The sequence below is a fragment of the Engraulis encrasicolus genome, chromosome 22 (genome assembly GCF_034702125.1).
Source record: "Engraulis encrasicolus isolate BLACKSEA-1 chromosome 22, IST_EnEncr_1.0, whole genome shotgun sequence".
Taxonomy (NCBI): Eukaryota; Metazoa; Chordata; class Actinopteri; order Clupeiformes; family Engraulidae; genus Engraulis; species Engraulis encrasicolus.
In genome coordinates, this window is record NC_085878.1 from 972725 (window position 1) to 994914 (window position 22190).

Below are 22190 nucleotides of genomic sequence, written 5' to 3' on the forward strand. Positions count from 1 at the left end.
GAGAGGGGAAAGGAGAGGAGAGAGGAGATGAGAAGAGAGGAGAGAGAGGAGAAGAGAATAGAGGAGAGGGGAGGAGAATAGAGGAGAGGAGAGGAGAAAAGAAAAGAAAAGAGAAAAGAGGAGAGGAGAATAGAGGAGATGAGAGAGGAGAGGAGAAGAGAAGAGAAGATAATAGAGGAGAGGAGAGAAGAGAAGAGATGGACATAGAGGAGAGGAGAAGAGAAGAGAGGAGGGGAGAGGAGAAGAGAAGATAATAGAGGAGAGGAGAGGAGAGAAGAGGAGAGGAGAAGAGAATAGAGGAGAGGAGAGGAGAACAGAAGAGAATAGAGGAGAGGAGAATAGAGGAGAGGAGAGGAGAAGAGAAGAGAGGAGAGGAGAATAGAGGAGAGGAGAGGAGAATAGAAAAGGAGAGGAAGGGAGAGGAGAATAGAGGAGAGGAGAGGAGGAGGAGAGGAGAGGAGAGGAAGGGAGAGGAGAGGAGAGGAGAGGAGAGGAGAGGAGAGGAGAATAGAGGAGAGGAGAGGAGGAGAAGAGGAGAGGAGAGGAGAGGAGAGGAGAGGAGAGGAGAGGAGAATAGAGGAGAGGAGAGGAAATGAGAGGAGAGGAGAGGAGAGGAGAGGAGAGGAGAGGAGAGGAGAGGAGGAGAGGAGAGGAGAGGAGTGCAGGCAGTGCTGCAGATAGAGCCTGCTGCTGCTGCTGCTGCTGCCGCCGCTGCTGTGAACCACTGCCACCTTTGAGTAATGAGAGGGCTTTCTAGGGGGAGGGAACTTTGACTCATGTTCAGTACACATGCTATGACTAGTGGTCCAGGGAGAGAGGGAGAGACAGAGAGAGACAGGGAGACAGAGAGAGAGGAAGAGAGGCAGAGAGAGAGAGAGAGAGAAAGGATACAATAGGCAGGCGTGTGGAGGAGCAACAGACGGAAGCACAGAAAGAGCCGCAAAAACTGCTTAACCGATTTGCTCTTTTTTTCCCCTCTCTCTCTCTGTGGTAAACCTCAAGCCCATGAAAATGCCCAATTTCGCAGGCACCTGGAAGATGAAGAGCAGTGAGAATTTTGACGAGCTTCTGAAAGCCCTTGGTAAGCCATTCACTGTCATTCCCCTCTGTCTCCGTCTGTCTGTCTGTCTGTCTGTCTGTCTGTCTGTGTCTCTATCTCTCTCAGTCATCCCGGCGAGATGCACTGTGCACGTCTCCTATGTGTCATTTCATCCATCATGGTGTGTGGGACTATGTGGTGCGTGCGGATCTCTCATCTCATCTCTCGCCTGGCTCCTGTGCCAGTGGTCGGGTTGCTTTTGTTTGCTCCTTTGTTTTCTCAATGCTGGCTGTTGTTCTAGATTAAGGCGTCTCACGTTTTATTGGAAGAGGCTCTCCTCTGTGCCCCCCAACCCCACCCCACACCACACCACCCCACCCCACCCCACCCCTCCTCCATCCTCTATCCTCTATCCCCCACCCGCTCAGTTTTTAAATGCACTCCTTATTTATTATGGCTTATGAATGATCACTTTAATTACCTTGAACTGATATGAACTGCGTTGGACTGCTGGGGCAAAGAGAGAAGACATTACTTTGAATGATGCTGCTAATGCATTGGCTCGTCTGGTGGTGATTGTAATGCACTTGCACACATTTCAGCCCCTGTCGCTGTTATCCAAAATGACAATGAGTTGAGATATTGTTCTTGGCTGACCAGACTGGGAGTTGTCTGAGTACTGTGTTGTTGCTCTGTTTCCTTTGACAGTATAACAAACACATATTGGGCTGAAATCGAATCACTGGTTCAGCCCAGACGCTCTAATTTGTATTGGAAAGGCCACAGAGAGCTGTGTAGAGAGAGAGGGAGAGGGAAAAGTACCTTTTTGATGTTCTGGGAAACAGTCTCTGGCCAGAGGGTATATTTGCTTGCAAGCAAACAGTTTAGGAGCCTGGTTGTTTATCACTAAGCAGAAGCTTGAGGTGGATAGATAGCTCAGCGTGTAGGCTAAACCACCATGTGTTGTGTTGTGTTGTGTTGTGTTGTGTTGTGTTGTGTTGTGTTGTGTTGTGTTGTGTTGTGTTGTGTTGTGTTGTGTTGTGTTGTGTTGTGTTGTGTTGTGTTGTGGTGGGAGAGAGAAAGAGAGAGAGAGATCTGTGCTGAACAAAGATCAGACTGGGAGACCCAGGCTAGACATTCCTTTTATTCAGCACCTTGTCACTGCACAGCCGTCCGTGTTTGCAATGCAACATCTGCTGATAACTATCTAATTTGGGGCTGGCGTGATACCTCAGCAAAGAGGAAACTGCATACCACTGCTGTGTGTGTGTGGTCCCGGCTCTAATTGCCGAAGACAGTCTCTCAACTGCGCCGCAAAAGTGTACATTTTTGTGGATGTTTTGTTCTCATCACATCATACTGTCGTTTGCATGTGATTTGGACCCTCTCCGCGGTGTCTGCACTGAACGATGTGGAGGATCCCAATTTGTTAGATGTGACCTAGACACATTCATTTTGTTCAGTTTTAAATACGTAAATCAACTGAAAGTGTTTTGTGCTCAGAACAACTTGATGCAAAGAAAAAAATGACTATAGAATGACCACCCAAACCATTATATCAGCATAGACCATCGGATATGCCATAAAAAGCTGTATTTAAAAAAATATGGTCATAGAAATTCATTTCTTGGTCAGAATTGCATTTGATTAGTTTACACAGTCGAATGCAGTGTTAATTCAACACTTGGAGAGTACTCTCGGACCGAACACACTCTACAAGATGTTGTATTTAGCACAGCGAAATTTACTGGGTAGCACACACATGTACAGTATTTGGTATAAAGAATGCATGATGTGGATGCAGTCTGGTCTGGGTGCAGGGCTGGACTGGCCATCTTGCATAGCAGGCATTTCCCGGTGGACCCTGCACCCTTGTGGCCCCCAATTTCAGGAATACGCTGCTAATTATAAGGGGCCCCTTTAAGCCAATAGTGCCCGGGCCCTATTTCTCCGCCGGACCAGCCCTGTCTGGGTGGGTGGCTGGGTGGCTCTTTTGTTTGTCACTGACTGTCATGTTGTGCATGTGCCCGCCGCAGGCGTGAACGCCATGTTGAGGAAGGTGGCCAACGCGGCAGCCTCCAAACCCCACGTGGAGATCCGGCAGAACGGGGAGCAGTTCTACATCAAGACCTCCACGACCGTCCGCACCACCGAGATCAACTTCCAAGTCGGCCAGGAGTTCAACGAGGAGACGGTGGACGGGCGGAAATGCAAGGTACAGCGCCGAAGAAGAGATCAGGCCCGACGACAAGCGGGGGGGTGGCGGGGACAAAGGGGTCAGTTGTACCGAGTCCAGGGAGAGGAAGGAGCTCAGAATTGGGTCCTCGTGACATTATATGTACTGGCTGGGGGGCTTTAAAATTATTTTGTCCTGGGCCAGGCTAAAGCTTTGCGCTGCCTGGAGTAGAGATAATAGCAGTGGGTCTAGATTGGCCAGCCGGCCTGGCCTTCCTAAGAGGACGTGAGTCTCCATGGACCCGCTTAATTAATACACTTAATGCCCACGTCCAAATGAAGACGAAGACCAGTTAAGAGGATGGGCAAGGAAGGAACACCAAGTACACTCGCCTCCAAAAGAGTTGCTGCTGGTGTGTGAGGGCTTTTATCATTGATTACATCATGAAGTTAAAAATGTATTGCTCTACGAATAGCAAATATGTCACCATCTCTCATTGAACTCCATTGATTTTCATTGTGTTGCTTTCCATGATTACAATGACCCTAAACATACACCTAAGGCCAAAGTTGATTTTCTGGAGAGGTGTGAGTGAATCAGTGATTAAGTATGGCACCCTATCTGCGTATTTGAAGTGTTTTGAAGTGACTTATCTGCTCATTTTCACATTATGTTCGATAGGCGACAAAACTTTTGTCTTGTCAAAATCGGCCCTGTCTGTGTTCATTAAAGGGTCAATCTTTCTTTGGTGCATGAAATTTATTTTTGTACATACATTTTCATTCGAGAGGGTTGTAGCTTTCATATGAGTGACTTCTGAAGCCAAGTGATTAATTGAAAGTCAGGTTATTAGCTGTTATTCCAAACAGATGGGTAGGCGACAACTCTTTTGGAGGCGAGTGTACAGCAAGTGCATTCTCTTCATACGCGGACGGAGCCTCCTTTTTATTCATGGTGCTCTTAACTGTCTTGTCTTGCATTAAAGTAACTGGCGTAGGAAATGGGCGTATTGATCGTCTTCTAAAGTAAAGACCATATTATTGAACTCCACATGATCTCTCCCCTGCTGCGGTGATCAGCATTAGTCTGTCATTATCTCACTCAAACAGCTCAGCGCCTGATGGCCACAGTGCTGTGATGGAGAGCAGGAGGACTGGGCCAGGTCCTGGTCAGTCAGTCACCCCCGGCTTATGCAACCCGAACCCCCACATTTTACATGGGTGCCGATAGGGAGGGAAAGGTGTTGCAGATTCTTTTTTTTTAGGTATTGTTGGGGCTTTTTGGCCTTTATTATCACAGGACAGTGTGAGAGTAGACAGGAAATGATTGGGAGAGAGAGACGGGGCAGGGCCGGGAAATGACCCATGCCGGATTTGAACCAGGGTCCCTGTGGGCAATGTAAACCCAAATGTGGGGGGCTTAGCGTGGTGTTACAGATTTTAAGGGCCCAAGCACTGACAGCACTGACAGGGGCCCTTGAGGGGCCCCAAAATTCTAATCTTTCATTGGGCCCAAAATTTCTGGCGGCGCCCCTGCCCCAAAAAGCTAACACCCCCCACCCACCGCCCCATTCCAGGCATAACGCTGGCTTGGCCGACAGAGACATATCTGACAGGGCCCATCCCTGAAATCCACTCATTTTGGACAGCTCGAGCAGGCTGCTTTAGAGAGAATACCCTGCATGGCCGTATCGATTTCATTTGGACATGCAGCAGGGCCGAGCCCAGAGCCGCACAAAACCCCGTGTTGACATATGAGGAACATGTTTAAATACGCAGTTATTACTGTGAGAAGAAGAGAACAATATGGGTAGGATGCCAAGAAGACGTATGATTCCGAGAGGGGAGTTAATATCTTGCGTTTAAAAGAATGTCTCTCTCAGTACAGCGTGCAGTGGCCCACGGCTGTTGTTTTTGGGTCAGGCGCTGAGGTGGAGAACAGCTCCAGAATATACAATTTAAAAACAAAAAAACAGAAAACCCAACAGAAAGAAGGAAAACAAAAGAAATTCTCAGCCTCCCTCTCCCATTGTGTAACGAATGTCTGTCTGTATTTCAATGCCTTGAGGTTGTCAGGCAAAGTGATTTGAGTCATCTGATTTATATATGAGCATTTTTTTTTAAACAGAGTCTGCCGATATGGGAGACAGAAAATAAGATCTATTGCAAGCAGACTCTTCTGGACCCCGACGGCCCCAAAACATTCTGGACAAGAGAGCTCAGCGGGGACGAGCTGATCCTGGTTGGTCTTTATTTGCATCCTTATATTTCCATTTTTTTGTCTTTAAAGGGACACTGTGCAGGAAATGGTCAAAAAACTATGCTGGACATTGAAGCTGGGCTGCTTATTGCCAAATTATTTAACAAATATTTTCTAGTATGGTCCAAGTAGAGTCATTTTTGCAGCTAAAAATGGCTATTTTTGGAAATCCAAAATGGCGGACCATGGAGAAGATCCCTCTTTTCATGTATGAAAAGTGCAATTTTTTTCAGTCATAATGAATACTTAGAATTTGATGGTGGTGGTACGTATTCATGAAAAAGGTAACATTAGTGAATGGGCAGCATGAATTCTGGAAATAAACAACTAAAAATCTCACACTGTGTCCCTTTAAAATGAAAATAAAATCCCACACACCGTCCATTCCACATGCATCTAATTTATTATACTTTCAAAGTTTCAGATTTGTCAACCCTCTTGACCTGAACAAGAGGTACGTGACCGAAGAGTTGTAGTTAATAAATTAGATGTGCAGTGCATGGAAGAAATGGTGTGTGGAACTTTATTTACATTTTGAATGATAGTTATATCCAACAAACCCCCTTTAGGAGTATTGAGTTGTGCAAAAGTAATATATTGTGAAATTCTCTTTATTTAAAAGAAAAAGTATTTATTAACAAAAAAAATCATCTGCAGCACCGCCAGCAATTAGTGCTGGTAATGTTATGTGTTTGATTTAGCTGTAATTACCACATATCAAAATCTCGGCAAATCCATTTGCCTTTTGAAGTGAGGGTGGCGCATGATGCCTGGAGCGCATGCCGCTTAATGAAAGGATTTGAATACGGTTCAGTTCCCCCTCCTCTACGTGTCTTAGTTCCCCCTCCTCTACGTGTCTTAGTTCCCCCTCCTCTTAGTTCCCCCTCCTCTACGTGTCTTAGTTCCCCCTCCTCTACGTGTCTTAGTTCCCCCTCCTCTTAGTTCCCCCTCCTCTTAGTTCCCCCTCCTCTTAGTTCCCCCTCCTCGACCTGCCTTAGTTCCCCCTCCTCGACCTGCCTTAGTTCCCCCTCCTCTTAGTTCCCCCTCCTCTACGTGTCTTAGTTCCTCCTCCTCTTAGTTCCTCCTCCTCTTAGTTCCCCCTCCTCTTAGTTCCCCCTCCTCGACATGACGTTTCTTAGTTCCCCCTCCTCTTAGTTCCCCCTCCTCTTAGTTCCCCCTCCTCGACATGACGTTTCTTAGTTCCCCCTCCTCTACGTGCCTTAGTTCCCCCTCCTCTTAGTTCCCCCTCCTCTACGTGTCTTAGTTCCTCCTCCTCTTAGTTCCTCCTCCTCTTAGTTCCTCTTAGTTCCTCTTAGTTCCTCTTTAGTTCCTCTTTAGTTCCTCCTCCTCTACGTGTCTTAGTTCCTCCTCCTCTTAGTTCCTCCTCCTCTTAGTTCCTCCTCCTCGACGTGTCTTAGTTCCCCCTCCTCTACGTGTCTTAGTTCCCCCTCCTCTTAGTTCCCCCTCCTCTTAGTTCCCCCTCCTCTTAGTTCCCCCTCCTCTACGTGTCTTAGTTCCCCCTCCTCTACGTTTCTTAGTTCCCCCTCCTCGAGGTGCTTTAGTTCCCCCTCCTCTTAGTTCCTCCTCCTCGGCGTGTCTTTAGTTCCCCCATGAGGCTGATCTCTTGCAGCCCACTGGAGCTGCGGTACTCATAGCTCAGACGCAGGCTCTTGATAGTGATTTGCTGACAGGCAGCTGTGGTCTAGCATGCGGTCCTGGTTATCGTAAGAGAAAGCGCTGGATGGATGGATGGTGGGCCTGTGGGCCTGTTGGCCTGTCTCCCCGTACCTGCGTGCATGCAATGTACTGTATGCATCAGAAACACCTCCTTCATTTGGGTGTCGTGCCATATAGAGGATACCGCCTCACCCTGGCCCTCCACCCACCCAGGCAAATAACGCCAAGAATTTACAGGTGGCCCACACGTGGCCTGTTTTCTTTTTATAGACCAGATGGACAATAATAAAAAAAAGGGCACCACAAACAGTTAAAGTCTGTTTTATTAGTGTTTGGAATACCCTCTTCCCTTCCTCTGTTGTAATCCCTCAGGGGGATATCGGTCTTGTTCTTCTTCCCAGGGACAGAGCGATTCAGGAAACAAAAGGGGCCAGTTACGTACCTCGTGCACTTCATGACACGATGCAATCTTGTAACATCAGGGATAAATGAAATTGAAGAACGGAGGACTGGTCCAGTCAACAGCACAAGTCCTTCAGAGGGCACGTCTGGGGAAAAAAAAAAGTATTTCCATTGTTGTGAAATTTCCTGTAATTAGGATAAATGGGCTCGGACATCCTCCCTGCTGGGGCTGCTAAGGTCTTCTGCATGATTGCATGCAATGAATTGAAATAAAAGTCATTCAAAAACCTCATACTGAGTGGGGCCGTAATAACATGACGGGATTGGATCTTGGGGTTTTTTTGTTTCTTTTCTCCTTTTTTTTTTTAGTCGGTAACTGTCTGCTCTGCCAACTGAAATGGTCAGTTGCATAAATAACACTTTCGGGGCAAGTGAAAGAAAGAAAGACCAAAGCAGCGGCAGCTTTGTCTAACGTCTCGGCGTCGTCTCTCGTCAGACAAAAAGTGAAGCAGACACTCACCACACCATGCAAAACAGTTCATCGAGTGCAGTGCAGTGCAGAGTAGAGCAGCGGCGTACAGTCACAGCAGCACAGCGCAGTGGGCCTGCTTCCCTTTATAAAGTTACAATGCCCATGGCTGACATCAAAGCAACCTGGAGGCTGCTGATGAGAAAATTGAGTTACCAGGAGGGGGAGAGAATCATGAATAATCCATTGCTCCCTTATTCACATCGTCAGAAACCCCCTCGTTTATAACCCCAGAAGGTGACTAAGATGGAAAGTATCTAGCACAGGCTAGAGACCAACGACAGAGCTCACCTTTTGGAATGGAATGTTTTGGTGGTGGAGCATTGTAGTACAATTGCTGCAGTCACAGACGATATAAACCAAGCGCTCACTGGTACTTTATTACTATAATACGATGTCTATAAACCAACCACTACTGCGTATTAATACTACCATATTACCAATGCCATATACATCTTTACACCAAGCACTACTACCAAGATAATCTTTTTTTTTTTTTTTTTAAAGGAAAATGACACGAAAATCTCATAGCCTACCGGTGCAAAACTACATATCATGTCTTAATTAAGGATCTGCACTCCACATCTACGTAAAGCTTGTCATGTTACAGTTTTTCTCATTTGATAAAGCTAATTTTGCTGAACTCTTCACACGAATACAACAACCCCACACCAAATCAGCAAAACTATGTAGATACATTGCAAAGCCCAACACAGTTGTAAAAATAAATATTTTTGTACCAAATGGTTAACACAGCCATCATATTACTTGCACAAATTGCAGCAACTAGAGAGACAGTAAGAAAGAAAAAACACACTTTACAAGTTATGCAAAATGAGTGTTGCACAAATGAATTGTTTTGGTATACAAGTGAGTGTTTTAAAATGGCAAGCACAATTATTCAATTGAAAATGCTTTTCGTTGAGTTGATTTGAGTGAGTGTGAAGTGTTTAGCAAAACAGTGAAAGTTACAAAAAAAGGGCTTTAGCTAACAGAAAGAAACTGTGATAGAGAAGACTGTGAGCATGTGGGATGCAGCAGGTCCATTAGTTAAGTATGTGGCATGTACTTTGTACATATAGGGTGCATTCCAATATGCAACCTTGCGTCCTCCACTTGTGCTTGTGGCCTCACGTTTTGCTGATGCCCCGCCTCCGTGCAGAAAACAATTAAGTTTCCCTGCTGTCAGCCTAGCCACAAGATTTTTTGGGGGAATATTCTTCATTCACCATCCAGTTTGCAAATGAGAAAACGACTTTACAATTGAGCTTTTGCAAGATATTGAAATATAATGCTGTTGTCAGTGATGTCATCATGACGTATTACTTCCTGATAAGAGGCAACATGCACAAGTGGAGGACGCAAGGTTGCATATTGGAACGCACCCATAGTGTACGGGCAGAGCAGGGGCCGAGATACAGGGAGGGCAAGCGGGACATTTGCCCTATTGTGACCAGGGCAGGCCGTACGAGGGCCCTATCAGTGTCTTGCCATTGGGCCCTATGTGCACATGTTCCGCCCCTGATGCAGAGCAGAGCAGTGTCTATAAACTAGTGGTGGAGGAAGAGGAAGAGGAAGAGGAAGAGGTGGAGGAAGAGGTGGAGGAAGAGGTGGAGGAAGAGGAAGAGGAAGAGGAGGAGGTGGAGGTGGAGGAAGAGGAAGAGGAAGAGGTGGAGGAGGAGGTGGAGGAAGAGGAAGAGGAAGAGGTGGAGGAAGAGGAAGAGGTGGAGGAAGAGGTGGAGGAAGAGGAAGAGGTGGAGGAAGAGGAAGAGGAGAGGAAGAGGTGGAGGAAGAGGAAGAGGTGGAGGAAGAGGTGGAGGAAGAGGAAGAGGTGGAGGAAGAGGAAGAGGTGGAGGAAGAGGAAGAGGTGGAGGAAGAGGAAGAGGAGAGGAAGAGGTGGAGGAAGAGGTAGAGGAAGAGGAGGAGGAAGAGGAAGAAGTGGAGGTGGAGGAAGAGGAGGAGGAAGAGGTGGAGGAAGAGGTGGAGGAAGAGCAAGGAAGAGGAAGAGGAAGAGGTGGAGGAAGAGGAAGAGGTGGAGGAAGAGGAAGAGGTGGAGGAAGAGGAAGAGGTGGAGGAAGAGCGAGGAAGGGCAGGCCTGTGGCTGTGACCCATGCGAGACAGCGCTAATGCGCTTCATTGATCACGCTGATCCAGTCTGGGAGAGAAATGCCAGCCATGAGCCGAGACAAGCCCAGCCGGGGCCCAGGCAAGAACATCCTCCTCTCCTCCTCCTCCTCCTCCTCTCCTCTCCTCCTCTTCCCCTCTCCTCTCCTCCTCTTCCCCTCTCCTCTCCTCCTCCTCCTCCTCTTCCCATCTCCTCTCCTCCTCTCCTCTCCTCCTCTTCCCCTCTACTCTCCTCCTCCTCCTCTCCTCTTCTCTCCCTCCTCCCCCTCCTCCTCCTCTCTTCCTCCTCCTCTCCTCTCCCTCCTCCTCCTCCTCCTCCTCCTCCTCTCCTCTCATCCTCCTCCCCCTCCCCTCCTCTCCTCTCTTCCTCCTCCTCCTCCCCCTCCTCTCCTCTCCTCCTCCTCCTCCTCCTCCCCCTCCTCTCCTCTCCTCCTCCTCATCCTCCTCCTCCTCATCCTCCTCCCCCTCCCCTCCTCTCCTCTCTTCCTCCTCCTCCTCTCCTCTCCTCTCCTCCTCCCCCTCCTCCTCCTCTCCTCTCCTCCTCATCCTCCTTGGTTAATGTCTCCCTGGGCACTGGAGCAGGCGGCAGATGGCCCCATCTTAACACCATTCTTTTAAAGGCCACGGAAAAGACCCTCTCCCTCTCCCTCTCCCTCTCCCTCTACACGTCGCGACCCCCCTATACCCACCCGGACACACAAACACGCACACACACACACGGACACACACACACACCCTCTCCCTCTCCACGTTGCGACACCCCCCAACACCCACCCGGACACACAAACACGCAGACACACACACACACACACACACACACACACACACACACACACACACACACACACACACACACACACACACACACACCTCCCTATTTCCCAGTCTGGGACCCACATGCTCTGCGGTGCTGACAGCTCTTCCATTTCTCCCTCCCAGCCTGCCGTGCCCGACCCAACGCCACCACGCTCTCCTCCTCAGACGCCAATAAATCCACTGACTCAACACACACACTGTAGCTCAATCAGCAGCTACTTCTCTCACCATCATATCCCTATTTTGCTATTACTCTCTATGCTGGCTAGATGTTGCTTGAGTCGAGAATGGTAAAATAAAACCATTCTTACGGTGCCCCTCTGAACGGTGATCACAGTGATTTTTTCCCCCCAAAACTAGTTTTGCTATTGTCAGGGTTTCCACACCTTATTCATGAACAAATTTTGTGTTTTTAAGGTGCAATTTCCTGCATTCTAATCAAGTTTAGGGGGTCAAATGGCAAATCCCATCTGACATATCATATATCACATCACATATCACTCCTTCTGATTTGTTATGTACCTTAACAATGTATTTCTATTATTTGGTTTATTGAGTTTGATTTGACACAAATTTCAAGCATTTTCAAGCACTTTACAAAAAATTCAAGCGTTTTCACAAGCTTGAAACACTTGATTGAAATTCAAGCATTCAAGCACCAGTGGGAACCCTGTAGTTGTATTCCTTTTTCCTATTCTCTACAATAGTGACTGCTTGAGAATGGGGAAAGTCAAACGTTTTTTTTTGTGGTATTGATAGCATTTCAGTGTCCCTGTATGCAATGATAATCAGAATGTGTCGTCGTCGTCGTCCCCCCCCCCAACTGCTTCTTTTGCGCTTGTATTTGTGTTTCCAACGCTCTCTGCTGACTGAAAAGGGTGAAAGTGAAATGGCGTTTTGTGCTTTTGATAACACCAGTGTCCTTACAAACAATGACCATAGAGCGTTTTCCCCCCACAACTACTTCTCTTGCTCTTGCATATTTTTATTCCCTATTATTGTCTATGCTGCCATTTGTTTATTGATAAGTGAAATAATTGTTGTGGTTTTGATGGCACCACAGCATGATGAGTCGCTGGATAAAAGCACCTGTTAAATGGGGTCATTCATCATGATGCATTTTGATGCATTTTTTTCCCTTTCTTATTTTCTTGCATGTTCCAGACCTTTGGCTCCAATGATGTGCTGCTCTGCTAATGGCACAAGTGTCCCCATAAATAACATTGGTCATCACAGTGATTGTGTGTGTGTGTGTGTGTGTGTGTGTGTGTCTGTGTGTGTGTGCGTGTGTCTGTCTGTGTGTGTGTGTGTGTGTGTGTGTGTGTGTGTGTGTGTGTGTGTGTGTGCGTATGTGTGTGTGCGTATGTGCGTGTGTCTGTCTGTCTGTCTGTGTTTGTATGTGTGTGTGTGTGTTTGTGCGTGTGTCTCTCTGTCTGTCTCTCAGTCTGTCCATCGGTCTGTGTGTATGTGTGTGTGCCTGTGCGTGTGTGCGTGTGCGTGTGTGCGTGTGTGTGTGTGTGTGTGTGTATCTTCCAGACCTTTGGTGCCAATGACGTGGTCTGCACGCGGATCTACGTGCGGGAGTGACGACGGACGGACGACCCCTGACCCCCCCGCCTGTGCAGTCATCGGAAATAAATCTCCACAATAAAAGTCTACGGTGCCAGACCAGACAGCCCCAATCACTTAAAACACTTGCAGCTCCACTTCAGCCGCTGCACCCATAAAGCAAACCAATGAGAACGATGGACGAAAGATGAGTGTTTTGCGAATGTGTGAAATGTAATGATGAAAGCTTCCCTGTTGTAAACAAGAACAATAAAGAAAAAAATCGATTTGAATAGTTCCTTTTTATGTGGCGTTTCTTCCCCACGAAAGTGCAAATGAGGAATGCAGTGGTAACAAATAAAGAAGTTCGGCGGTCTGATTTAAGGCTTCTAAGAGACGTTTTTGGTCCCATGAAACTGAATTCATTCAGGCTAACAAAGTGATTTAGGGCGGCCATGCAGTATTCATCACGGAAAGTAAATATTTAGGTAGGTAATTATTTATGTAGCACATTTGTTATGCGCTCCAGAGCAGTCAGTGAAAAGTGTTTCATCAATCATGATCATCGTTAATGTGTCTCACGTCTATATCTAACTCTGGTGTAGCAGACAGAGGCAGTCCCATCTTATAGATTTCCACAGGGCTGGACTGAGATCCAGTCCCCCCCCCGCCCAAAAAAATCACCAGAGCACTTTAGGCTTACACTGATGCCTCACTGTACAAGCCATTTTTGTACTGTATTTCATGCTGGACTCAGTCCACTGTCTATATTGCAGATGAACCAATGGGCTTCTCCCTCTATACTGTGGGCCAGTCCCTGACAAAAACAAACAAATAAACAAACAACAGTAGGCTATCGGCCAGGGGTGCATTTCTGGAAAGCGTCGTTGTCAGCAGTTAGCAACTTTGGTAGTAGCCAATGGGAAATTGCATTGCAACCAACAAAGTAGCTAACATAGTTAGCAACTACGCTTTCCAGAAATGCACCCCAGATCAATAGTCCCGTCCTGGATCTCCATCACTGAAATGGAGGTAATCATCTAAGCTTGTTTTCAACCCCACTCTTTTTTTTTTACTAGATACCCCGACCATCACAGTGGCTGCTGCATTCCCCAGGCGTTCCAAGGCGTCTGTACACGAACACGAACACGCACACACACACACACACACACACACACACACACACACACACACACACACACACACACACACACACACACACACACACACACACACACACACAGAATGAGTCAGTGTCCAACAGCAGTATACAGGCTGGGCTGGGGTGGGCTGAGGGGCTGAGCTGAGTGAGGGGGTTACAACTTCTCTCCTCTCTCTCTCTCTCTCTCTCCTCTCCTCTCCTCTCCTTTCCTGTCCTCTCTTCCCCGCTCCTCTCCTCTACTCTCCCCTCCTCTCTCTCCTCTCTTCTCCTCTCCTCTCCTCTCCTCTCTCTCCTCTCCTCTCCTCTCTCCTCTCCACTCCTCTCCTCTCTCTCTCTCCTCTCTCCTCATCCAGGAGATTAAAGCCAGCCGGCCGGGCAGGAAGCACACATGATGTCTCAGGGTGTGCGTAAAACAGCTGTCCTCTGTTGACTTCCAAGGATAACAAGCTCAAAACATCGTATCACTCAGGGGGACACCAGGTTGGACTGGGACCAGCTCTGCTCTCTGCTCTGCTCTGACCCCCCTCGGCCCATCTGTCTCTAGTGTGTGTGTGTGTGAGAGAGAGAGTGAGAGACAGAGAGAGGCAGAGAGTGAGAGACAGACAGAGAGACAGAGAGAGGCAGAGAGAGAGAGGCAGAAAGAGAGAGAGACTCAGTGTGTGTGTGTGTTTGTGTGAGAGTGAGAGAGAGAGAGGCAGTAAAAGAGAGACTGTGTGTGTGTGTGTGTGTGTGTGTGTGTGTGTGTGTGTGTGTGTGTGTGTGTTTGGTGGACATTGGCCTTCCCTCTTTATCTGTTTTTGTTTTGTGTTTTTTTTTTTCTTCTTTCTTGAATGAGTGTCCTCCGAGGGCTCTTGTTCCAGCGCTAATCTAACACACCCAATTGCACTTGGCAGTGGCGCAGCGCAGCCCTTGATTTACGCTCTCAAACTCTATCCATATGGTAATAATACTGACTGTTGAACTTGGGAGTGTGAGAATTCACCCTGAGTGATTCTGTAAAACACAGAATAGGGCAGAGGAGTTCCAGGGTGTGTGTGTGTGTGTGAGTGTGTGCGTGTGTGTGTGTGTGTGCGTGCGTGCGTGCGTGCGTGCGTGCGTGCGTGCGTGCGTGCGTGTGTGTGTGTGTGTGTGAGTGTGTGCGTGCGTGGTGGTGTGGTGTGGGGTGGTGGTGTACAGTTTCTGAAGAGGTGGAATTGAGGTATGGAGAGGGGTGGAAGAAGGTTGATGGATTAAGTGGCTGTGAGACCGTGTAGGATGATGGATTTCAGAAGGAATTAAGTAGGAAGTAATGCTCTCTCAAGTGATGCCATAAAAAGACGTCAACCAAATTTGATATTTAGTGTTTATTTAATTTCAAGCTGGCTTTTCTCCTCCTTGTCATAATCATGATTGGGACAGAAACCCCCCAATTAGCAGTTCCCCGTCTTGCAATCAATCATTTACACATTTTATAAACAAAATAATTAAATTACAAGATTGGGAAGGGCACTTGGACTATGTTTGCTCATCACAAGCCCGTGCTCTTTTGCCCTTGAACAGTCCTTACAGAGCTGATTATCATCGACTTTCAAATCTCTTCGAGACTTGGTCTGACCAACAATTCACATTTCCCAAACTGCATGGTTGACCCGCCTCCCTTAAGTTTGCTAATGGTTGCTTGCTTCCTGACAAAGTGGGAAGAATTCCCGTTTTTTAAGGAGCTCAGAAACGATATTTGTGTTGCTCTTGGCCTGACTAGAAGCAATGCTGAAGGTGTTGCGTCACTAGGAGGGCATAGCCTGGCTAGTTCTCTGTCTGACTTGCTCCGTTTGTAACTGATTTCCACACAGCATAAGCCTCATAGTCCTCATTTATTGGTCACGGTCGAGACGGCTAAACTGACCCCAATGCTTACCTTCCTGTGAACAATATCTGATGAAATATCTCAAGGTGTGCATATATTATGCACACAGACTACTAGACAATCAAACATCTCCGTCCAGTTCTGCCAGCCTGTGCATGTTTCAACTGTACGACTAAAGCCTGTGTTTATTGTTCACACAGCAATAAAGTCAACCGTGTCAGACTGAATTCCTGAATAAAGTGTTCGATATCAACATTTGCAAGTAATCATGTAAGAGTTCTCCTCAGCAACTTCCCAGACAGTCCTGCGCAAACACACACATGCACACGCACACACATTTTAGCTACTTTATTTATGTTCGCAATTCATAATATGTTCTTTTTTATATAGTATATATTTGTAGGGCTTTTTTGCCTTTTCTTTTTTGTTCTTTGACAGGACAGAGGAGGAGAGACAGGAAATGACTTGAGTGGGGAGGTGGGGAGAGAGAGATGGGAAAGGATTGGCAAATGACCCGGGCCAGAATCGAACCAGCGTAGCAATCTAGTGCCCTACTGTTGGCCACAGCAGGGTCAAGGCCAGTTATTTTCTGTTCCAGCGGGCGATATTTTACTAGTTTCGTTAAGAAAGTCTCCTCTAGACATGAGTCAAAACAGCATCCAACATCCCGGATATAAACTTGACTATTATTCTCATCAATAATTGTAGTATCTGGCCTGGTAGCATTCAACTCAGGGAATGAAGACATTTCTTTTTGCAAACACATTTTCTCTAACAACACAGTTTTTGTGTATAGAGAGTAATGGAGAAAATAAAAATGGTAAACTGACAGATATAATGTCCACAATCTTGTCATGACTGGAAATGTAAAGGCCTTTGTAAAAATGGCAACGGTTCAATATATGTGACATTGATTCAATTTTATTATTTATTGTTCACACAGCAATAAAGTCAACCGTGTCAGACTGAATTCCTGAATAAAGTGTTCGATATCAACATTTGCAAGTAATTATGTAAGAGTTCTCCTCAACAACTTCCCAGACAGCCCTGTGCAAACACACACACACACACACCCTCTGCTGTTGTGAGACGGTATTGCACCTCCACAGCAGCAGCAGCAGCAGTCACATCTACTTTCGTCTGAACTGAACAGTGAGCTCAGGGTAGAGCATCAGTGCATTCCGGCACGGAGCCACAGAGCCTGAATCCATTTCACAGTAATATAAATGAATTATCTAAGCTCTTTTTGCCATAAAATCCCCATTAGGATATTGAGTGAAGAAACGGGAGGAAAAAAAGTGGGTTCAACTGAAAAGCGAGGCAGAAAGCTTTACACAGAAGATTTTTTTTTTTTCTTTGGGTGTGCTCACAGCTTTTGGAAGTCAATATGAAACGACATAAATTGCCAGGCAGTTTGCCAAAGGCAAGATCTCTCACACAGGGATGAAAACGCATGTCAGTCAGCCAGTCATCATCAATCATCTTCTCATCTGAAAACTGCGGGCGGCCTTTAAGTAGCAATTGGACAATCCTCCAAAATGAAGTCACAGAATGGAGGTCAGTAGATCCCCTCCGAACAGAAATGAGTGACACACTTTAGGATCTGTCTTAAAGAGCACTACTATGGAGAACACATTCTGCTGATATACCAGTGAAATCAAGAGATTTTCGTCTCCTACAGGATTGAGTGCCACATTTAGGATGTTTTTTTGACCCCAAAAGAAGCAAATGCCTTCATAACATTTGATATTGTTAGAACAACAATGGCCGAGCTGTAATGTGTTGGTTAAGAATGTCGTTGAGGCTGCAGTTGCCTAACATTGAACTTGAGCCAACAGTGAACTGCTTCATTGAAGCATAAAAAGGTAGTACAAGACCACTACTGGTCCACAATGGCAATGGTGTAAGTCTGGGAGGTTGTAATAGGCACTAGGACGTGTGACAAGTGAACTGCTTCATTGAGCCGCTAAGATGGTAACAAGATGAGTACAGCTCTTAAAAAAAGTAAAAAATAATAATAAAACTATATAGAATATCATGCAAAAGTTTATTTCCAGAATTCCATCAAAATTTTTATATTACCCACATTTTAAGCTATTCCAAGTATTCATTTTATTATTCTAACATATTTTGGGCTACCAGCTGTATAATAAATAATAATAAAAAAGATTAAGCAAAATTAGAATAGTGTTGAAAGTACCATTTTTTGCTGGAAAAAAATAAATAAATTAATTAATTCAGGTCATGTCAAATCAGATAAATATGGTACTTTCTAAACATGTCAATCCTTGGTTAGGAATCTCTTTTGCCCTAATCTCTGCCATGATGACCCCCATTTCCTAAACTGGAATCTTAATACCAGTACAAATAAATACTTGAAATAGCTGAATTTGGGCAATGCATCTAACTATAAAAGCTTAAGTTTTTGATGGAATTAGAGAAGTAAATTAGCTATTCCATCCTACTCCTTTTTTTCCCCAAACAAAATGAGCATTACACAGTGAGGGCATATTTAAGCCCCTGGTGAAGGTGAGGTGGTGCCATAGCACGACAAACCACGGAGCCAATATCAACTACTACAATTTCACTTTATTTAATAAACAACAATGAAATGAATGAAAGGGCAATACATTTGCACATAAAGAGACATGCCTCCATCTCCATCGCAGCACTCCTTCTCCACAGTGAGCCAGTCAGCCTGCTTTTTTTTTCTTTTTTCAATTTTCTTTTTTAAACATGTTACACATATATTTATATATATATATATCTGGAGGGTACAGAGGGACACTCTTAGCTCTACACCATAAGACGCTAAGAATTTAAAATGTTAGTGGTGTCAGTGCTTCGAATAAAAACAGGATTTTTTTTTTTTAGAAATTGAATGAAAAGGCATCCTATAAAACTTGCATTTAAAAAATGCTGGACTTTTTTTTCCTCTACGCTTTCAAAGGAACATTTACGTGACGATACAGTAAAAGAGGAAAAAAAGGAAAAAAGACCAGACAAATAACAAATCTCCCTTTGGTAAAAATGGTAATAAATGATCTTTCATTGTACATACTTTACCAGCTTTAGCCACATCTTGAAGATATCCACAGTCGGGTCAGTTAGGGTTTACTACTTTTGAAATGAAAGGCTGATATAAACAGGTGGTTCTATGTACAAAGATATTTACATGGGGGGGTGGGGGGGTAACGCAGCCTGTAGCTATATCCATCCACTTTGTTCTTAGTTGGCATGTTTGCGCTGGTTGATTGGCGTGGGACACTGACAGTAACTTAAAGACAATCTGCACATGGGTGGCAGGAGATTCGGTCAAGAGTCTCGTTCACAAATCACAGCCTCCGTTGCGTGTTGCTCCACACAAGTCTGAGACTATTGCATGATCAGACAAACACGCACACATACACTCATACTCACATATGCACACACACACACACTCGCATACACATGGAAACAAAAACAAAAAAAATGCTGTCACGATGAAACACAGTGCATATAGCTCATTCACCCCATCAGCATTGGTGATGTGACGACAAAAACACACACAATAAGGGAAAGACCTGGCCTGTGACCTCTCGTTGCCATGAACATAGTAGCTTGGATGAACCGCATGTTTCTTTCTTTTCTTCTTTAGACATAGTATTGCTAATCTACATTTCCTTTTTTCTCTCCCCCCCTTCAAGAAGAACTATGTACAAAAACAAATGAGAAAAAGTAAAAGGAAAAAGTAAAGCCACTCAGTAACACCATGAGTCGGTAGTAATGGACAAAAATGTATGCCTTGTTGTTGTTGTTGAGCGAGTCACTCATGTTTCTCATGAAGAAAAGTGTCCTTTTTGAGGAAGTGCTGAGGTGCACTCAAAGAGTCAACGTCGCCCCCCTGTGGTGGAGCTGGTGCTTACTGTCGCACGGCATTCGTGTAGCGTCACAATCACAATCAAAGTAATAATAATAATAATATAATATAATAATACAAGAAGCCAAACCCTCCAGCACTGTGCAGTGGACCCATTTCATTGAATTGTTTTAAGTTTTTAGGGAGATTTCCAAAACAAAGCAAAAAAAAAGGTGGTAAAAGACTGCCCTTACCCCCCCCCAAAACCCACCCCCCAAAAAAGTCTGCCTTTTGAAGTTCCAAAGTAAAAAAAATAGAGAAACTGAAAATACAGAAATAAAGGTGTAACTTGAATTCATAAAACTTCTAATACTTCACATCCATAAAATTTAGTTTTTCTGTGTCTGCACATGTGTGAATGTACTGTATGTAATGCATTTTTGTGTTCATGTTTTTCCTCTCGTTTCTTTAAAAAATACTGCCCCTCTGTTCTGTTGGGTTTGTGTCAGCATGTAGGGGTGTGTGTGTGTGTGTGTGTGTGTGTGTGTGTGTGTGTCAGATGTGTCGTGTGAGGCAGGCAGGCAGGCAGGCAGGCAGAGGCTCACGGTGTGGTGTACTTGACGCGATACTTGTTGATGGGAACGAAGTGCAGCACCTCGGGGCACAGGCTGGTCTTGCAGGGCAGCAGGCCCTCGCGCCCCTCTCCCATCAGCCACTTGCGGTTCTCCGCCGACATCTCCGCCGTCACATGCTCCTTCCGCCACTTGTCCAGCCACGCCTGGAAGCGCGCGTGCAGACGCACGCTCACCCGCTCGTGAGACTGCACAGCCAGGGCAGACAGACACGCACACAAATTAGTCTTATGCACACACACAAATTAGTCTTATGCACACACACAAATTAGTCTTATGCACACACACAAATTAGTCTTATGCACACACACAAATTAGTCTTATGCACACACACAAATTAGTCTTATGCACACACACAAATTAGTCTTATGCACACACACAAATTAGTCTTATGCACACACACAAATTAGTCTTATGCACACACACAAATTAGTCTTATGCACACACACAAATTAGTCTTATGCACACACACAAATTAGTCTTATGCACACACACAAATTAGTCTTATGCACACACAGCTTTTTGACTTAACTGTTGAGGACCGCAGTTTGCAAAAGCAATGTGTACTGATTTTAGGGGAATTATGCTAAATCAGAGAACAGACGGAGAGAGAGAGAGGGCGAGAGAGAGAGGGCGGGCGAGAGAGAGAGAGAGGGCGCGAGAGAGAGCGCGCGCGCGAGAGAGAGAGAGAGAGAGAGAGAGAGGGCGAGAGCGAGAGCGAGAGAGAGCAAGAGAGAGCAAGAGAGAGCAAGAGAGCGATTAGCTTCTGCTTGCTTACCTGGTGGGCCCGGAGCAAGGCAGTGCGGCGGTACATGTAGTCCTCTGACTTGAAGACGTAGACCATCTTGTAGGAGTTGAGCTTGAACATGCACTCGGGGTTCATGGGGTCGGCGGCGTCTCCCGCGGCTCCTCCGGCCTTCTTGGCCGCCTCCTTGGCCTCGCGCTCCTGCATCTCCTGGCCCCGCTGGCACTTGCGGATCCGACGCAGGTTCCTTCAGGAGCAGGGATTACACACATTTAAAAGGGACAAAAAAAGCACACACACAGCCAGAGGATAAGTTCTTTTCAGCTCAGCACAGAAATAAAATGCACAAAAACGCATAAAAGCCACCCCTTAGCTTCTCTCTACCACTATTGCTGCTTTACGTCAGTCACTATGAGTGTCTGTAGCTCTGCAATGCAAAAAAGCCCTGACGATGACACACTGAGGGAGCAAAAGCAATTAGCTAACGACAAGGTTGTTCTACAAATAAGCTTTGAAGTGCATCTGTAGGGTTGTTTTGTTTTTTATTGGATTGGTGTTGTTGCCCAAAAGCCAGTTGTTCAATCAACTTATTTTTTTCCCACTCACATCCTTCTGCACAATGTCAAAAAATATCCCTAAAAGCAAAAGCTAACTCCAAATTTCTCAAGCATTTAAAAAAAAAGAAAAAAGAAAACGCAGCTTTGACATCCCCGCTTTTGATGAAAACTAAATTAAATGTGTACTTACCAAAGGTGAGCGGGGACTGAAACCATGAATCTTATTTTGCATTCAGGGCTCCACTGAAAACTAGCCAACTATTTATTAAAAAAGTAGCAAATATTTGTGTTTTACATCGTAGCAAAAAATATCAGATTAACAAGCCAGGATAACGACTTGGCAGATTTTTTTTTTTTTAAATTTTGTGAAAAGTACTAGACAATAGTCGTTTTTTTGTTATAAACAAAAACCCTTTATGATCGTGCAATGGAGAAAACTTGAGAAAATTACATGAAGCCAACTTTTGGGTTTCCCCCATTGCCAATAGCGCGCTAGTGGAGCAGAGCAAAACCAAAATATAAAATAGAAACCATGTGCTGCTGATAATCTCTACTGTACTGGACTGTTGCAGTCTGGCTGATGGGCTCATTGGAAAAACACATACATACACATGAAAAGGGGGAGATGGATGGATGGATGGATGGATGTATGGATGGAGAGGAGAGGAGAGAAGGAACTGACAGGAAGCATCAAAATGAAGAATAAGAGTCATAGTAAAAAACAAAATCATCCACTGGTCAGTCTGAGTCCGTGTTGAAAATTAATTCAAATTAAAACAAAAATTATATAACAAACCAATAAATGAACTCTGAGATGGCATCAGATGTCAAAGACAGCCAAGC

General features: G+C 45.5%; 2 protein-coding genes across 4 annotated transcripts in view; one reads left to right on the forward strand and one right to left on the reverse strand.

Annotated features, from left to right (window-relative positions):
• Positions 1–12924, forward strand: part of LOC134439067 (cellular retinoic acid-binding protein 1) — a 31232-nt gene extending 18308 nt beyond the window's left edge. Inside the window, exons 4-7 of one of the 2 annotated variants that reach the window (XM_063188891.1) lie at positions 1003–1081; positions 3076–3254; positions 5343–5456; positions 12559–12924. In XM_063188891.1, coding sequence (XP_063044961.1) covers positions 1003–1081; positions 3076–3254; positions 5343–5456; positions 12559–12609 — 423 coding nt within the window. In that variant the 3' untranslated portion in view covers positions 12610–12924. The remainder of the gene's footprint in view (positions 1–1002; positions 1082–3075; positions 3255–5342; positions 5457–12558) is intronic. The other variant, XM_063188893.1, reaches the window with a different exon arrangement.
• Positions 12925–18144: 5220 nt separating this feature from the next.
• sin3ab (SIN3 transcription regulator family member Ab) overlaps positions 18145–22190 on the reverse strand; it is a 29240-nt gene continuing 25194 nt past the window's right edge. For both annotated transcript variants that reach the window (XM_063188446.1, XM_063188447.1), the window contains exons 21-22: positions 20824–21037; positions 18145–20233 (exon numbers count right to left, since the gene is read on the reverse strand). In XM_063188446.1, the coding sequence (XP_063044516.1) occupies positions 20015–20233; positions 20824–21037 (433 nt within the window). In that variant the 3' untranslated portion in view covers positions 18145–20014. The remainder of the gene's footprint in view (positions 20234–20823; positions 21038–22190) is intronic.